This window comes from Dama dama, chromosome 2 (assembly GCF_033118175.1).
Source record: "Dama dama isolate Ldn47 chromosome 2, ASM3311817v1, whole genome shotgun sequence".
Lineage (NCBI taxonomy): Eukaryota > Metazoa > Chordata > Mammalia > Artiodactyla > Cervidae > Dama > Dama dama.
In genome coordinates this window covers 8,564,510-8,581,969 of record NC_083682.1, presented here as the reverse complement: position 1 = coordinate 8,581,969, position 17,460 = coordinate 8,564,510, and the positions used below count along the sequence as shown (strand labels likewise).

The window sequence follows — 17,460 nt, the reverse complement described above, 5'->3', positions numbered from 1 at the left end:
CTCCGGGCGCGCACCCAAACTCGTTAACGAGCCGCCTCGTTAGTGCATCCGGCTTAATTGGGGCCGGCCCTGGGCTTGTTTATCGGAGGGCGGCTCTAGGGCCTCACCAGCGACCCTGGGGACCCGGACCGAGATAAACAAGTCGTCCTGGGCGCGGCGGGAGGTGTGGATGGAAGAGACGCTTCTTCTCCCTGACCTCCCCAGGCTGCTGCGGCTCCGAGGGAAAGGCGGGGTCAGCCTCGAGAAGAGTCAAATCCAAACTCGCCCCTCATTGACTGTGGCACCTTGGCAAGCCCTTTCCCCTTTCCCAGAGCGTCCTCTGCCACATCAGGAAGATTGGGGCAGTGACCACTCCCCCGCCATCCCCCGGGAGAATATCAGCAGGTCCCCAGCTCCTACTGCATGTAGGCCTGTGCCAGGGCACTGAGCTCAATGCCCTGCAGCAGGAAATACTACCGTTTCTCCATTTCACAGACCTCAGACTGAGGGCCTCATTCCTCCATCACAGCCCCACCCTCAGAATCTGAGCTCAGGACCAGGGCTGCCGCTGGACCGGCCCCTTTGCTTCTGTTTCCTTTCGTGCCTGTGAGCCCGATTAAACCTAGTTCTGAGACTTCACCCGGAGGTGGCACCAGGTGATCTCCCGAGCATCCCAGGAGTGGGGTGGGGGTGAGGGGTAGAAGAACTGGGGGATCTCCAGGAGGGAATCTGTCACTGGGTCCCCTGCCACCCCCTCTCATGTGCAGGGCTGAGGGCAGCCGCAGCCAATGGGAGGGGCGGAGAGTGGGTGGTGTGGCACAGTGGGTGCACATCGTCTACTTGCGGTGTGTCTGTTCTGGGTGGGGGGTACCACGGAACCACCCAGCGCCATGTGCAACAGCGGGGGCCGTGGAGCTGGGCAACCTGGGTTCAAATACCAGCTCTGCCAGTCACAGATGTGTGATCCAGGGCACTTAACCTCTCTGGACCTCAACTGCCCCATCTGTAAGATGGGATAATATGAGTACTCACCTCATAGGAATACTGGAAGGATTAAATTAATTCCTGTAATGTGCCTGGCATGAGTGAAGGCGACCCGAGTGTTGGCTATTGCTTGGACACTGAGACTGCACGGGCCTGTACCCGACCTGTGTACACCCAGGAGTGTGGTGGGAGGTGGCATCCAGGGCATGTGGGGTGAGCACAGGGGCCTGCCTGCGCCAGCTCTCCTGGGGACCTCCCGGCCCTGCCCCAGTGGTCTCATCCACTTGGCACCAGGTCGCCTGCCATCTCCCAGTGCTGGCCACCCTGCTGGCGACCTTGGCCCGCAGTGGGGGGCCGTGCGGAAGCGGAGCTCAGCGAGATCTGTTTCAGGGACTTAATGTTTCCTGCAGAAGTGGACAGGCCTGCAGCCAGGCCTTTGGGGCTGACCTGGGGGCATGAGGTGGGAGGAGGCAGGAGCAACTGGCGCCGGCAGAGCCCTTGGACTGGAGCCCCCACCCCCCGCAGCATCCAGAGCAGGCCGGGGCCATGTGCCTCCTGGGACAGCGCCCGGGAGCCGTCCGCCCAAAGTAGAGATGAGGGACAGGCTCGAGGCGCCCCCCTCGCCCACCCTCCTCCCAAGCCAGAGCCAGCCTGGCCCGCTCCTGTCCCCCTTCCCCAACCAAGGGCAGGCCTGTGGCTCTCCTGTCTCTGAGGAGGCCCCCAGCCCCACTGGCCTTAGCTACAGGCCAAAGGACTGCCCCTTCCCACGCCTCCCACCATGACCCGCACCTCCCCTGGCTCCGACCCCCAGGCCCTGCCCCGGCTCTTAGGTTGGGCTAAGCTGAGCCCTGGAGACGGGAAGCAGGAGGTTTCCAGGGGTCCCATCCCTTCCTCCCCACTCCCCACGTGACTATCGTTGCCTGTTACTAGGACAGAGGGGCAGCTGGGCCTCCGGCCTGCCTGGTATGGGGGTGTCCCCAGTTCATACCAGCTGACCCTCAGAACCCTTCCTGGTGCCCACAGCCACATTCCCCCAGACGTCCTACTTGACCCCGCCCCACTTCAAGACAGCAGAAAACCTGGGGTCTCTGTTGGGGGACTGAGCCCACGTGGGCAAAAGGGCCTTCCTCATGCCTCTCCACTAGTCCAAGCGGAGCCCTTCCCTGGCAGAAGATGGCCCCGAGGCCCGCGCTGCCTCCCTCCGCAGCTGCCTCCTCGCTCCTTCAGGTTAAGCTCTCAGATTTTTATTGCTGTTGTTCCTTAGTCACTAAGTCGTGTCTGACTCTTTCATGACCCCATGGACAATGGCCCACCAGGCTCCTCTGTCCATGGGAATTTCCAGGCAAGACTGGAGTGAGTTGCCATATCCTCCTCCAGGGGATCTTCCCCATGCAGGGATCAGAGCTGCATCTCCTGCATTGACAGGCGGACTGTTTACCATGGAGCCGCCAGGGAAGCCCCAGCTCCCAGATACGGCTCCTTAATTTCAGCCTCTTAGTGAGCAAGGCGCTAAGCCATATACATCCACCATCATATTTGATCCTCACAGCCTGGCTGCGCTATCACTTTTCTTGCTTTAGCAAAGGAGAAATTGAGGCAGAGACGGTGAGAGACTTGCCGAGGTTACACAGCTGGACAGCTCCACTTCCTCGAGAACTGACAGGACCTGTCCTCACTGTTCCCACCCCGAGCCGCCCTTCCGCGCTGGCTGGCTGCTGCTCACCCTCCTCACTCAAACACCTCAGGAAGGTGCCCTGTCTGCGGCTGCTGTCTCCTCTGCCAGCCCCCTGCAGCCTGGCTCCTGGCCCCTCCCCACCTCTCCCCATCCCCCTCCCAAAAAAGGGGCTGCTCGGGGGACCTCTGGTTGCTGAGCTGTCTGGAGCTCTCCCCGTGCAGACCATTCAGCTGCACCCACAGGCTGACTGCTGACTGTCTGCATCCAGTCCAGCAGGGCGGCCTCGGAGACCGGCTCTCCCCATCCTCCTGACTCCCTGATCTCTTCTGCTTCCTTCCCCATCTCCTCAGATGGCTCTCTGGGGGCCCTGTCGGTCCCTTCTCTGTTCCAGCCCTGACTCTCCGCCCGGGTCCAGGTACGTCCCCTGGAGAAGCCCTGCCGCCCCTGCCTGGAAGCCCACCCCAGCCTCCTGCCATCAGTGCGGCCTCCACAGCCCTGTTCTCAGTCTTCGGGAGCGTCAGCTCAGACTCAGCGCCTTCTTGGTAAGGCTGGGGCTGGCAGGGCGTCCAAAGAGAGCAGGGGCTGGAGCCGGGGCTCCGCGGAGCCAGCGGCGGTGAAGCAGGCAGGCTCCCGTGGGGGCCATTTGCCAAGGCGCTTAGGATATGTTGGCCGCTATTTAGGGTGCTGTAATATTCATGAAGGGAAGATTAGATATTTAAATTTATTCAGCAATAAATGCATCTCAGTGGGGGAGCATTCCTCATGCTAAACAAACAAGCAGGCAGGGGCTAATTAATTATTTACAGGAACACAAGGAGAGCTGTGGCCTGGGGGAGAGGAGGGCAGCTGTGCCCTGTCAGAGGGCAGGGGACCCTGGCCAGCCCTGGGCCTGCCCCTCCGTCTCCCCCTTCTTCTCCATCCTTCTCCATGTCCTGTGAGTCTGGGCCCCTGCTCACCTCTTTCTTGCATTTCTCTTCCCAGAAATCTTGCCCACAAGTGTGCTGGTAGCTTTGAGCTAGTCACTTAACCTCTCTGAGCCTCAGAAAACTTGGGAGGAGGTCTGAGGTTTGTGTCGAGGTGGCCAGAGGAGGGGAGACTCAGGGCCAGGATGATTTAGTGACGCTTCCGAGGTCTCAGTTACAGCATAGCAGATGCTCTGAGCGCTGCCCTGGCCCCCACCTCTCCCCAGGAGGGACGAAGGCTCACGGGGGCAGAGCTCTCAGCAGTTGTGGGTGGTGAGGTCTTGTCCGGGCAGCCCTCCGCCCTGCCCTGCCCTGCCCGGGGCTCCTGTGGGCCCCCAGGGCAGGGGAGGCGGAGGACGGGGCCCGGGCTGTGCCCTCCCAGGTGCCGAGTGTCGGAGCCTCTGAGATGAGCTCACTGGGGCTGTGTGGCTCAGGAGCAGACCCAAGGCCGCCTCCCCCAGCTCTCCCACCCCTCCGCCGGTCCCTTCACCTCTGCGCCTCAGCTTCACATGTACAAGGTCAGTTACAGCACCTCCCACTGCATCTGGCCTGAGGGTTCGGTGCGTGATGGTACCAACGTGCCCTGCGTGTTATCACGTGTCGTCCCATTTTACAGATGGGGAGACCGAGGCACAGCCGCGGACTCCGTAGGCAAAAGACGCCTCTGTCCCAAATGCTCTGGGGGCCCCTTCGCCCAAGGGACAGGACACGCTGCCAGTGGAGATGTCACCCAGAAAGCTGGCAGGGAGGGCTGCGGAGCTTGAGGCCCAGGGGCCCGGGGAGGGGGGTGCCTCTCAAGCCCTGGAAGGCACCTGCGGGCGGGCCCTCTCCACCACTTCCCACTTAGACGGCTCACCTTGGAGAGCCCGCCCACTCTGACCAGGCAGGTGTAGCCCAGCCCGGCCCCCTGCACAGACGCCCACCGCCTGGGCTGAAAGGAGTCAGAAGCCTGAGTCGCTGCACCCCCAGGCCCCTGACCTGCAGCATGATGGCCCAGCCATAAGGTCTGGCCAAGTGACTCAGCCTGCAGCCTCAGGCCCCCTTCTCTCCAGCCCTCCCTACTCTCTTCCTCTCTGGCTTCCGTTTTCCTCCCAGGCTGAGACTTGGGAGCCTGGACCCCACGTGATTCCCCCGTTGCCAAAACTGCCTCGGCTTCTGCCCACACCCTCCCGGTCACTCATTCAGTCAACAGACACATTCCAGCCCCGGCTCGGTGCTGGACTTGGGTTCAGCCCACTATGGGGGGAAGCAGAGCCCACCCTCGCCAGGCCCCACCCTCTAGATGCCAAGGTGGGCGGGTACCCCTGGCAGAAGACGGATGGACGACAGCTCGGCGATGTGATCTGAAATTCATTACGGGGTGAGATCAGCTCCTTAAATGGGGATTTGAAAACATTAGGGCTTCATTATGTACACAACGGCAGCGCCTCATTCATCATGCAAAAATCACTCCCGTTATTAAAAATCCCCGTGGCAGCTGCAGGCAGGGGCTTGGCAGCATCTTGCCCAAGATGGGGGGGCAGGGCACAGGCCCCACCATTCTCTCTGTCCCCCCAGGGAGGGTCGGCCAAGGGATGGGGGTGGGGAATGCGGTTCAGCTCAAGGGACTTGGTGCCTCAGTTTCCTCATCTGCAAAACGGAGATGCTAAGGGTACGCGTGTTCAGGGTGCTGTGACGGGTACGCGAGAGCCTGCGGGGAGAGCTCAGCCAGGCCCAGCATCCAGGCAGGGGGCGCTGATAGCACCTCAGTCCTACTGCTCAACTGGGGCCTGTACTGGGGAGACTGTGTCCCCCTCCTGCTCACGAAACCTCCTGTGGCTCCCACAAGCCTGTGAAATAAAATCATCAGTGTTGAGCAGGGCTGGGGCTCCCTCCAGCCTCCACCTTTGATGACACCCGCCTTTTGCATGCTGTCCCCCCCTACCTCCGGTGCATTGGATAGGGGGAGGTGGGCCCTCCACGCCCGGTGCAAAGGAGGCGAAGCCCTACTAGCTGTTTTACCCCGGTGAAACAGCTGAAGGAAAGACTCCAGAGTCGGAGGGGCAAGGGAGCCGGGCAGGGGTGGGTTTCAGGTTGGTTTCAGGTTGGGAAGGTGCCTCCAAGGAGGTGGCATCTGAGCAGAACCCTGGGTGATAGGCTTTGGGGGGAGGTTGGGGGAGGAGGGGTTCAGGCACAGGGCTCAGCAGGGTGACAGGGAGAGAGGTGGGAGGGGTGAGCTGTACCCCCAGGAGCCACTGCAGTGGGAAGGTTCCAGCAAGGGAGGGGCGTGGTCGAGATGGCCTCTGCTGTGCCCTCAGCCAGGACTGCCCTTCCCCTCTCTGCGCCCAGCACAGCCCCCTGCCCTAGATAACTTCCGATCGCACCTGTTGAGTCCACCCATTGGCCCCAGCCTGGCACAGAGACATGCTGAAGCGTGGCTGGGACTTGCGTGGTGGTCCAATGGCTAAGACTCCGAGCTCCCAATGCAGCAGGCCCAGGTTCAATCCCTGGTCAGGGAACTAGATGCCACATGCTATAACAAAAAATGGAAGATCCCGTGTGCCGCGACTAAGACCCGGTGCAGCTAAGTAAATAAATAATTATGAAAAAAGAAACGATGGGCTGGTCAGGCCCCACCCAGCCTGGTCTGGAGAGGGTCTGCCTGCTGTGCCAGGCCCCAGCCAGTCGGAGCAGAGCGGGGAGCAATCACAGATTAGCAGCATGGGGTGATGGGAGATAGGGCCGGGCCCGGTGTGCGCGGGGTGGCAAGCGAAGCCAGGCAGAAGCCGAGGCCGGAATCCTGAGAGGCCTCGTTAATCCTCCTGGGCCTGCCCATCCACAAACAAAGGAGGGTGAGCGAGTAAGCAGGCGAGAGCGAGATGGCACGTGCCAGGGCAGAGAGATGGAGAGGAAACTAGAGCGAGATGGCAAGAGGCAGGTCGAGGGGGACCGAGGGGGACTCAGGGACAGCGAGAGGGCAGTGGGTGACCCCCTCCCAGAGTCGTGGGTGCCTACGTGGAGAGAGGAGAGGGTGGGCCCCGGTGGTGGGTTCCACTCTGTGCCATGACAGCTGGGCTGAGGGCACATGCCCCCGGGCACGCCGGTCCACCAGCAGGTCTGCAACAGGCACCTGCTTTTTGCCGGGAGGCGGAGAGACAGATGTTTGTGCTTACCCATGAGTTGGGGGGGGGTCTGATGGGGGGGCAGTTGATATTTAATCACACAAACGCAAGTCTGATTTCCAAGAGGGACAGGGTCTGCCGTGTCCCAGAGCTGCAGGCCCCTCGGTGAACAGAGAAACAGCAGTGAGTGAGTGAGTGAGTGAGTGTGTGTGTGTGTGTGTGTGTGTGTTGGGGGAACTGCTGGTTGGAGGGGCTGCCCTGACATGGAGATAACTAGGCGGGAAGGTGTGGTGGGAGGGCAGAGGAGCCCTCGGGCCTGGGAATAGCATGTGCAATGGCCCTGTGCCTGGAGAGGGCTATGCCAGGAGCCGGGCCACCCTGGCTTCCCCCTGGTGTGAGGTGCCTGGGACCCTGCAGTGTAAGGGACACACGCATGGACTTGCGGGGTGGGCCTGGGGAGCAGGGCTGAGCAGAGCTGACAGGCGGGAGGGCAGGGAGGCTGTACCCTCACAGGCCTGCCGGTATAGGGGGGCCGGCGGACCTCTGGAAGAGGGGCCCTTGGCAGGGACTGTGTGTGTGGATGAAGCTCCAACCTGCCCTGTGCTCATCCTCGGGCCGGCCCTCAAGGCCCTGGCCAGGCGGACACAGAGATGGCGCTGCAAGCGGAGGAAGGCGGCTCTGAATTAATCTGTCACTAAAGCTTGGCCGTGGCAGGCGCAGTCATGATTTAGATGAATAATTGAAACGCTCCGATACATTTATTATCCCTTTAGTGCGAAAGTGGCAGAGAAAGACGAGGGGTAATTGAAAAAGAGCGCACAAATCTCCACGAGAAAGCCGGCTCCTTATCGCCGAGTAAACATTTCAGTCCTAATAAACAGGAGAGACACGCGTCAGGGCCCTGTCGATTCCCATCCTGATTTAGGGCCCGCCTCCCTTCTTACCATACAATCATACAATAGCAGAGTGTTTTTTCAAAAAAATTTTTTTTATCGAGCCAGTAAAAGGCTGTCCAGGAAGGAGGCGGGAGCAGGAGTGGGCCAGGCAGTCCCCACTGCAGACGCTGGGCTGTCTACCTGGTGGGCCTCTCCATCCCTCTGTACCTGACAAACTCCTATGCAGCCTTCGGGGCCTAAGTCAAATGCCCTCTCTGTTGGAAGACTTCTACCAAAGCGGGTCTCTTTGAGGGCAGAGTCAAGTCCTGAGTCTGAGGATCTGAGACCGGTGTCCTCCCCTGCCCCCCCACTCTCAGAAACAGCGCTGGGAGGCTATGGGGAGTAGGGACCCTTCGCTGTGTTGTCAGAACCACAGACCTTGGCCTCGGGGCCTGGTGGGGGTCCGACCCCAGAGTGAGGCAGGCCCAGGGACCCTGGACCCTTGGGGTTAAGTCCTCTGGGATCGAGCAGCCCGGGGGGCTCCCACTGAGGTTTGGGGTGTCAGCCGACCCCCTCCCCAACATGCTTGCTGTAAACGCTGTGGGTTCGTTGCACCAAAGCCCTGCAGGCTGGCCCTGACCCCCTTTAGGAGCCCCTTTCTGAGCTGACGGCTCCCCTCCCTCAGCAGGACCGGATGGGAACCCCGGGGCGGGGCTACTGGTCCCCAGTTCCTAGGCGGCACCTGCACACAGGGGCGCAACTAACCACCCCAGAAAGGCTGGTCTAGGGGCCTGGAATCCCCTGAACTCTATTTCCTGGGGAGAGTATGTTTTCCTGGGGGGAAAGGAATAACAAACAAACACCCGTATATTGAAAGGGGAGCCACGCTCCAGGAACAGGCACAAGGGGAGGTCAGCAAGGGGGGCTGGGGGCGGGGGCTGGGGGGCCCAGTGCTTGTTAAATGCATGGGTGGTGGGTGGATAGGTAAAGGGGTGGGGACAGGAGGGTGCGTAGTGGCCTGAACCCCTGCAGGGCTGGACTCGGGAGAAGAGGACCCTGGGGGGACCAGGGTCCGGGCAGTCAGATGGGGGCCACCCAGGCCCAGGCTGCCCCTGCCTGTGCCCCCCCTCCTGGCAGGTTGGGGGTTAAGGCTGGATGGACGGACCAGGGGCAAGGGAGGGCACAGGTGGTAGATGTGAGCTCAGAGGACGTCCTGGGGGTCCGGGGCCCATTTCCATTTCCGCCCCAGGCAGGCGCCAGGCCCCCCCAGCCCCCGCCCCGCCTCCCCCCACCCCCAGTCCCCTCCCCGCCACCTCCACCTTGTTCCAATCACATTAGCAGAGTGACAGCCCAGCGTGCACTGGTGGCGGCTCCATAAATCTCGGCCGGCGTTAAAAGGCTGGACTCCAGGCCCACTTCCTCCTGGGTCCTGGCCCACCCCATCCATCTCTGCGTCAGTCAGGCTGTGCTGAGGCCGGCTCCAGCCTCCCCTCGCCCCCAGTGCTGCAGGAGAGCGAGCGCGGGGGTCCCCACCAGGCCTCGCCGCTCAGTCTGGCCAGAGCAGCTGCCCTCTGACCTCCCAGAGTGAGGTCCCCAGGCCACCTGTGAGCCACTCTCCCTGCTCTGCAGGAAACCTCAGTGGCTCCCACTGTCCTCGTCAGCAAGTCCTTTGCATGACCCGTGAGGCCATCCCCGACTATCTACAGTTCATTCGTTCACTCATCAGCCATTCATTGAGCACTGACTGTACGCGCCAGACCACTGGTAAGTGTGAGCAAGCCTCCTGCAGCTACTGTCCTCAGTGGGGAGACAGACAGCAAACGATGAACAGAACAGACACGTAAGTGATACGTCACTTTAGGAGAGAGGCGGTTGGAGGAAAATAAAGACTAGAGTGGCCCAGGGAATGTCGGCTGGGGCAGGGGTAAGGGCAACAGCTGCAATTCCAAGGTCAGAGTGGGCCTCACTAGAAGGCCTGTGAGTAAACACTCATAGGAGGTGAACGGAACGGCCATGACTGTCTGCAGAAGAGCATTTGGGGCAGAGGCAAGAGCCAGTGCAAAGGCCCTGTGGCACACGTGGGCCGGCTGTGTTCCAGGAACTGCAGGGAGGTGGTGTGGCTGGCAGGGAGTTGGGAGGGCCAGGCAGTGTGGCAGGGAGTCTGATCGGTGGCTGGAGACTTTGTGGGCCGTGGAAGGAAGTGAGGCGAGAGCCCCAGAAGAGTTTTTAGCAGAAGAGGGCTGATGACCTCATTTAGATTACTAGTCTCACAGCTTCTGTAATCCTTTGTCTTCCTACATGTGTGTGTGCTAAGTCACTTCAGTTGTGTCCAACTCTTTGTGATCCTGTGGACTGTAGCCCACCAGGCTCCTCTGTCCACGGGATTCTCCAGGCAAGAATACTGGAGTGGATTGGCATGCTCTCCTCCAGGGGATCTCCCCGACCCAGGGATTGAACCTGCGTCTCTTATGTCTCCTGCATTGGCAGGCAGGTTCCACCTGGGAAGCTGGTCCTCCTAACTGAACGGCTAAAACTCCAGCTCCTCACACGGTCTCTGAGGCCCCTGCATCCTCTCCTGGTTCCCCTCCCCTTGTCTGGGCTCTAACCATTCCCATCTTCAGAGTCCCCCTCACTCCAGGCTTCGCCTGTGCTGTTCCCCCGGCCCAGCACACCCTTCCCACTGCTCTTCACTGCTACCCATTCCCCGGGTCCCCACCCCGTCCTCTGGGAGCCTCCCTGGTCCCCATGCCTGGACAGGGGCACCTCATTGAGCCCACTGCCCACAGGGCACCCTGCCGGGTGAAGCCCCTCATCCTGAGAGGCCTCCAGGGTAGTGGTGACCTCCTGAGGGATGGCTGGAAGAGAAGCGGGGGAGGGAGGGAAAACATCTCCAACCACAAACAGACCCCCCCCCCTCCGCCCCGCGTCCCAATCCTGCATCCTGGCTGGTCACCGACAGCTCTTAACGCTGCTCTTATTTATTCCTGACCTTCTATGCCCCTTTTATTTTTTTCCCCTTTTAAAACCTGGCCTGGGCCCCGCCACCACCGCCGTAAACACAGCCCCTGGGATTTATCCGACGGCGCATTAACCCCTGGCCCCTGGCTCACCAATCATTGGGCCGCCGGCAGAGACAGCGGGCAGGCCAGCCCGCGAGGGGCCCCGGGGCTGGGGGCGAGGGGCTGGCATGGCCGGCCTGGGCCGGGCTGGCCAGGCGTTGGGGGCTCAGGGACTGTCCCCCCGGCCCTCCCCGCCGGCACCGGTTGACCTGGGCCTGCGTCCCGGGAGGCCGGGCCCGCTCTGACCTCGACGCCCTGCCCACCTAGCCCTGCTATGTCATGGTGGGCCTTAGAACAGTGAGCACACCCGCCTCCTCGCGGGCTTTACAGATGCTGGAGCTCTCCCTGACTTGACGAGACCGTGTCCTGACGCAGAGCCGCTCTGCGAGGCTGCAGGGCAGAGTGGAGACGCTCATTTCACCCTCACAGGTGGGCAAACTTGCCCAGGACCTGTGGGCATCAGGGGGCAGGGCTGGGGTTTTCCCATCATACCTGTGGTGCTATGCCCCCACGACCCAGGCCCAGTCCCTCTGAAACCTCAGGGGGCCTTCCAGCCCCCCGGTTACAGACCAGGCGGCCTCTGTTCCGGGGGCAGGGACCTACCCCAGTCACCCAGCCGTGCAGGAGCCAGGCCTGACGTTCAGGTGTACGGCTTGGTCTCCAGATGTGGGAGGCCAAGCGAGGCCGACAGGGTGGGGGGCAGTAAAGAAGGGCGGAGTGGGAAGATGGGAGGGGTGCCCAGTGGGGACGAGGGGGAAGCCTTGGGAAGGCACGGCCGCCAGCTGGGCTCGGAAGGTGGGCGAGGGGCCAGGAGGAGAGAGGTGGACCCCCACCCACCCAGCCCCTGCACCCCAGCCCACAGGAAGGGTCTACTCACCACCGCCACCTCCGAGCAGGGAGCTGTTGGCTGCAAGAGAGAGAGAGACAAAGGCCGTCAGTGGGGAGAGGCTGAGGGGGCAGGCGGCTGTGTGGAGGGGCGATCGTGGGCTGCTAGCTTGGCAGGCGACCCTCAGCCACATGCATCCTTCCTTCCCCAGTGGTGCCCAGAGCCCGCCTGCCAGCGCGGTGCAGAGGGGCGGGGCTCACAGGCTGCGGGGACACAGACCTCTGGTCACAGGGACCCAGCCAGGGGAAGGGCTGCCCGGGGCATGAGCGCGCGGGGTGAGAGCTGTGAACCAGGGCGGGGAGCCTCGCGGACCACAGCGCCCGCCCGTGAGGTCCGGGCCCCACCCCGGCTCATTGCAGGGGGGACCAGGGCCCTGGGACTGGAAGCAAATGGAACAGATGGGTGACTTGAGCCACCGTGCCTCAGTTTTCCTGTATGTAAAATGGGAGGACAGGCCACCTTACAGGCTTGGTGTGAAGGTCAAGGAAGAAACAGGGCTCTCCCTGGCTCCGCCAGCCCCTGGGCCCCCTCCCTTGACCAGAGCTGGACCGCCGGCCACCCTGTCCGTCGCGCCCCGCCTGGCCGGCTGCCCGCTCTGGCCTCCCCACGGAGCAGAGTGAAGCTGGCAGGCTCTCGGCTGGAATGTCAGGGCTGCACAGGTCTGCGCCCCTCCCAGCCAGGGCTCCGGCGTCTGACCATAGAGCTGCCTGGGTGTGAAGCACCGTGCTCGGGGCTCATCAGGACGAACCCAGGCGAGTTGGGGCGGGTGCGTCCCAGGCCCAGGTGCTGCCGGTGGGGGCCGTGGACCTGCTGTGCCTCAGCCCCCTGCCCCCGGGGTCCTGGCTCCCAGGCCAGCCTCGCTCTGCCACTGCTCTGGCCTCCCGGCCTCCCTTCTAGGGTCCTGTTGCAGCCCCTCTGGGGGGGGACTCACGGAACAGGGCTCGGGCCAGGAGTGGGGCCATTTCCAGGCCGGCCAGGCCACAGGCCCCTGTGTGGAGGCTGCTAAGTGGTGCTGGGTGGCTCCGAGTGGCTGGTCTCCCAGAGCTGACAGCTCTTCGCTTGGGGAATAATTAATTCCACAGCCCAAAAACCCAGGGCTGCAAGTTGCCACGTTACTTGCAAGATTAATACAAGCAGCTAATTAAGATGGAGAGGCGAGGAGCGGCTGGGCGCTCCCAGAGCAGGGGTGGGGGCCGCCGGGAAAGGGCGGGGGTGCAGGTGGGCAGAGCAGGCGGGCGAGGCAGCCGGAGCTGGAGATGGACCCTGGTGGACACCCCGGTGGACGTGCAGGCCGTGGGGCGGGACTCACCAAGGCTGGGGCTGTGGGCTCTGCCCCGGGAGGGCACGTGGCCAGTGATGGAGCGAGGGCTCCTTGCCAGGCAGACTGGGCCCATGTACTATCATAGCAAAGCCGCAGGGGCTGTGCAATTGCTCCCATTTTACAGATAAAAAAAGCAAAGCCCAGAGGCTGAGCTGCACAATAGCAGGATCGGAACTGGGTCTGTCTGATGTCAAAGCCGCAGAACAGGTGGACCTCAAAGTCCAGAGGGAGGGTCCCCCCACCCGCCCCGCCAGGACCGGGGCCTTCCTCCTCCACTTACAGGCAGAGCGCACAGTAGGCCCCCGGATGCAGTCTTGACCCGCCCCAACCCCAGCAGGCTGGCTGCAGAGACAAGGGGTTGGATGTCTGGACAGGTCTGCCCCGGAGCCCGGGGGGAGGACGGGGCATCTCAGGTGGGCGCGGGTCCAGCCCCCCGCCCCCTCAGCCCTCAGGGCAGTCCTGGCGGCTGTCAGAAGCTGCCCTCCATGGCCCTTCCCCACCTCCCCCCATCACCTCTCTCTCTTAATTAACACTGGCCGCAAACGAGCTGGCTCGTGCTTGTGAAGGGCTGGATGCCAAATGGATTGGCAGCAAGCCGCAAAGGGGTGGGCGTGGAGGGGGCGCTGACCTGCATTTCCGAAGGCCCCTTTGGAAGGAGATGCCAACGCTAACCTGCCCTGAGCCCCTGAAGAAATCCCACTGCGTGTGGCCCTGACTGAGCGAGGGGGCGGGGGTGAACTGGCCTGATGGCCACCAGGCTGGGGACACCCAGGGGCTGAGGAGGGAGGTGGGCCCGGGGCAGAGGCGGAGCTGGCGGGAGGGGGCACAGGTAGCCAGGTGGCATCACCTGCCACAGGTGGGAGAGCGCAGGCGCGGCCCAGCACTGGGGGCTCAGACTCGAGCTACACGGAGGACGTGGGCCCCAGTTCAGCAGGCACCGCAGGAGGCTGCTCTGCAGAGTCTCCATCCCCCAGCCCTCTGTGCCCCGCAGTCCCGTGGGGGGGGCACTCGGGGAGGGGCAGTAACCCAGGGGTCTAAACCCTGCCCCTGCCCTCTCTCCCCAGGGGCCTGGATGTCTGGTCAAGTGGTGCCCAAGGCACTCAGAGCTGGGGGGACGACCTGGAGGCTTGGGGGGAACATGGGAAATGGGGAGCAGTGCCAAAGATATCACAGGCGGTCCCCCTGCGTGTGCTGTCCAGCCTCCCACCCAAAGCAGGGCGGTTCCAGGCCTTCCTGCTGCCCGGCCAAGGCTGGCCCTGCCCACCTCACCTGGATGCTGGCCTGGAGTCTCCAGAGCCTCCCCTTTCTGCTGCACCACCGCCCCCATGCTCCCCTCAGTTTGGTTTGAGGTTCTAAATCACAACTGGTCATTAGCCCATTTTTCGGATGAGGAAACTGAAGCTCTTGGCCTGATGGGTTGAATGGGGGAAAGGGCCTTGAACCAGGATGATTGGTTGTCAGCACCCATTTTATTAACCCCTGCACGACCCCTCTGTCTGAAAGGGCCTTCTTGCTGAGCTGGGTGGTGGGCGAGTTAAATGTGGGCAAGCACTGGGTTTTGGGCCCAGCCCTGCCCAGAGGACCGAAACCTGCCCGGCTAAGCAGGGTCACTGAGCTTGTGAGTGGCTGAGTGAGTGAGTGAGGCCCAGGCCTGGCCCTGAGCTTTGAGGGGGACTTGAGGTTTCTTCTGGATTTGGGGGGTGTGGGGGCGGAAGCTCCTAGGCCAGAGTGTGTGAGGTGCCTGGCCCAACGCCTGCCGTCTGAGTCTGCTTGTTGGCACCCCCCTGCGGGGCGAGGTGGTCCAGCCCGGCCGCGGCCCCCGCCTGGAGACGTGCTGGAGCCATGCTTGGCTGGACACAGTTAACTGGCTCCGAGCCTCAGCGCTGAGCCTGTGACCTTGGGGTGGAAATGAGGTCCACCCCAGTCACTGCCGAATCCTCTGTCCCCTGACAGCCACTCGCCAGGCCGGGGCGCGCTGGGGGGGCCTCACTCCAGCCTGCCGCCCTTCCCTGCCCCTACTCTGCTGCTGAAACGAGCAGTCCCCTAACCCCACCCCCCTCTGCCCACCCCACACCTCCTCAGGCCTGGGGCATCTGGGGGGCTGCCCCTCCCTCAACCCCCCGGGCCTGCTGTCCTGTGTGGGGGCAGAGCCGCTCCCCAGTTTGTGCCCAGTTCAGGGGCTGGCATGTGGCCGCCACCCGGTGAAAGGGAGCAGAGGGCCGGACCCGAAGGGCTTGGTCACGGTTACTGCGGGGGACTCCGCGCTCCCCCATCCCTCTCTGCACAGAACATTTTAATTGGGTGCCAGCTGTGTGCCAGGGGCCACGAGGGTGCCCAAGTTGGGCGGGGAGGAGTGTGTAAGCATCCCAGTGAGGGAGGATGATGGGGGTGCTTTATGGGGGAGGCGGCAGCAGCACATCTTGGAGGGAAGGAGGGCACGCAGGGAGGTGAGTCTGGGCGTCTCCCTGGTCGGAGGGGCAGCTGCAGGTGCCTGTGCTGGGGAAGGGGGGCTTTGCCTGGCTCTCCACAGGCCCAGGGAGGATCAAAGAGGCCGGAATGTGGTGGAACCAGGGCAGCAGCAGGACAGAGACGGGGGTGGGGGAAGGTGGGAAGGGGGAGGGCTGGGGGATGGGGGAGAGGGAGGAAGGGGAAGGTGGGAGGGGGGAATGGGGAGGGGGAAGTGGGGAGGGGGCGGGGGAAGGTGGGAAGGGGGAATGGGGAAGGGGGAATGGTGGGGGATGGGGGAGGGTGGGGGAGGATGGGGAGGATGGGGAGGGGGAGGATGGGGAGGATGGGGAGGCAGAGGGCAGGGGGGAGGGTGAGGGTGGGGGAGGGCAGGGGGAGGGGCCCAAGGATACCTCTTCCTCTTCTGGTTGTCCACCCCCCCACCCCCTCCTGCCCTGAGAGGGAGCACCTCCGCAGAGAAGAGTAGCCCCCACTTTGAGGGCTCAGGAGAAGAGCAGTAGGCATGTGCCTGGGACTCAATTCTCTTAGGGACCCTGAAAAGGTAATTGCCCTTAAAATCAGAAGAAAAGGGAGTTCCCTGGGGGGCCAGTGGATAAGACTCTGAGCTCCCAATGCAGGGATCCTGGGTTTGTCGGGGAAGTGAGATCCCATGAGCTTGGACTAAGCCCGAGCTCCGCAACTACCGAGCCCACAGCCTCTAGAGCAACAAGAGCAGCGTGCCAGAACGAAGACCCCGTGCAGCCAGAAGAGAAGAGTCAGAAGGAAAAAGTGAACTTTTAGGTTGAAGATAATGTTATACGTAACGTTACATACATAGGAAATATATACTATCAAATGTTAATAAAATTGTCTTTATGCCAACAAAGTCATACAATCAACTTTCAATATTTTTATAGCGGAAGAGCCCCCAGTGGCAGAGGGCCTGGGCCCGGGGCCAGGTAAAGTCTGTACTCACATGGGCTCATTTGATCTTGACCCTCTGTGGAGGATATGATCACTAACCCATTTTACAGATGAGCGAGCCGGGCCGTGGAGAAGAAGCTGCTCACCATGCAGCTGAACGACTCCTGGGTAAAGGTCCCCCAGCTTCCTGGGTAAAGATCCCTTTTGCTCTCAGGACAAAGAACTGGCTGCTCCCACACAACACCCCAGGCCCGTGACACCTCACCTTTCTCCTCTCCGCCCGCCTCTGCCTCGCCATCTGTCTCTCACCCATCCTCGAGGTCCTCAAACATTCCCCATTTCCTCCAGCCCCAGGACCTGTGCAGAGGCTTTTCCCTGCCTGGAGGAGACCCTCCCCGAGAGCCAGGAGAGCACCCAGCTCCCCGCGTCTGGAGCTGGTCTCCAGCTGCACCCTCCCCACCCTCCCATGGGCCAGCAATCACCGCCTCCAGCATCCAGACCTCCCAGAAAAGCGTCTACCTCCCCACCCGCTCCCCACCCCCGCTCCGTGTCTGGTCCACAGCGCGTCCCAGCGCTGAGCACAGAGACTGGCACACAGCAGGCGCCCACCAACAATTTGCTGAACCAACCTGACAGGTTACGACTGTGCCAAGAGTCACTCAGCCAGGCTGCATGGGGTCCCCCGCTCTCATCCAAGGGGCCCTGCAGAGGAGCCCCCCGGGGGGGCCCTAGGAGGCAGGCCTGGGGGGTCGGGGCCGTGCAGGCGGCAGGGCCGGTTCAAGGGCAGAGGCAGGAGGCCGTGTAGGAGCTGCTGGCTGGCCTTTCCCTGACGGGGACTAAATCCTCCAGCGGGGCTGGGCCGCCACAGAGGAGACTCGGTGACCCAAGGAAAGCGCTGAGCAGGTTACTGGGCCAGGGAGGAGCTGGGTGAGCGGGCACAGCGGTGACTTTGCGGCCGGCGCAGCCCCTCTGGGTGTTTCCGGAGGCCGTGGCTGCCACGTGCCCTCGTCCGGGCCTCCAGGGCCAGGCTTGGGGAGGGGCCTGCTCCCCCAAATCACCCAGCCCCTCTGCCTGGCCTGCTTTCCTCCACCCTCCCCATAAGGCCAGGTCTCAGCTTTCTCTCACTTGAGAGAGTCGCATGCAGCCCCGATGTGTGCCAGGCTCTGGGACCCAGACGGTTGGCACAGAGCTCATCATCTAACAGCCGAGAAACAACAAAATAAACTCAAATGAGAATTACCATTAGCAT

General features: G+C 62.5%; 1 protein-coding gene across 6 annotated transcripts in view; it reads right to left on the bottom strand.

The window, feature by feature from the left end:
* Nucleotides 1-17,460, bottom strand: part of MACROD1 (mono-ADP ribosylhydrolase 1) — a 152,819-nt gene that overhangs the window by 3,095 nt on the left and 132,264 nt on the right. For all 6 annotated transcript variants that reach the window (XM_061164860.1, XM_061164878.1, XM_061164887.1 and 3 more), the window contains exon 4: nt 11,513-11,542. In XM_061164860.1, the coding sequence (XP_061020843.1) occupies nt 11,513-11,542 (30 nt within the window). The remainder of the gene's footprint in view (nt 1-11,512; nt 11,543-17,460) is intronic.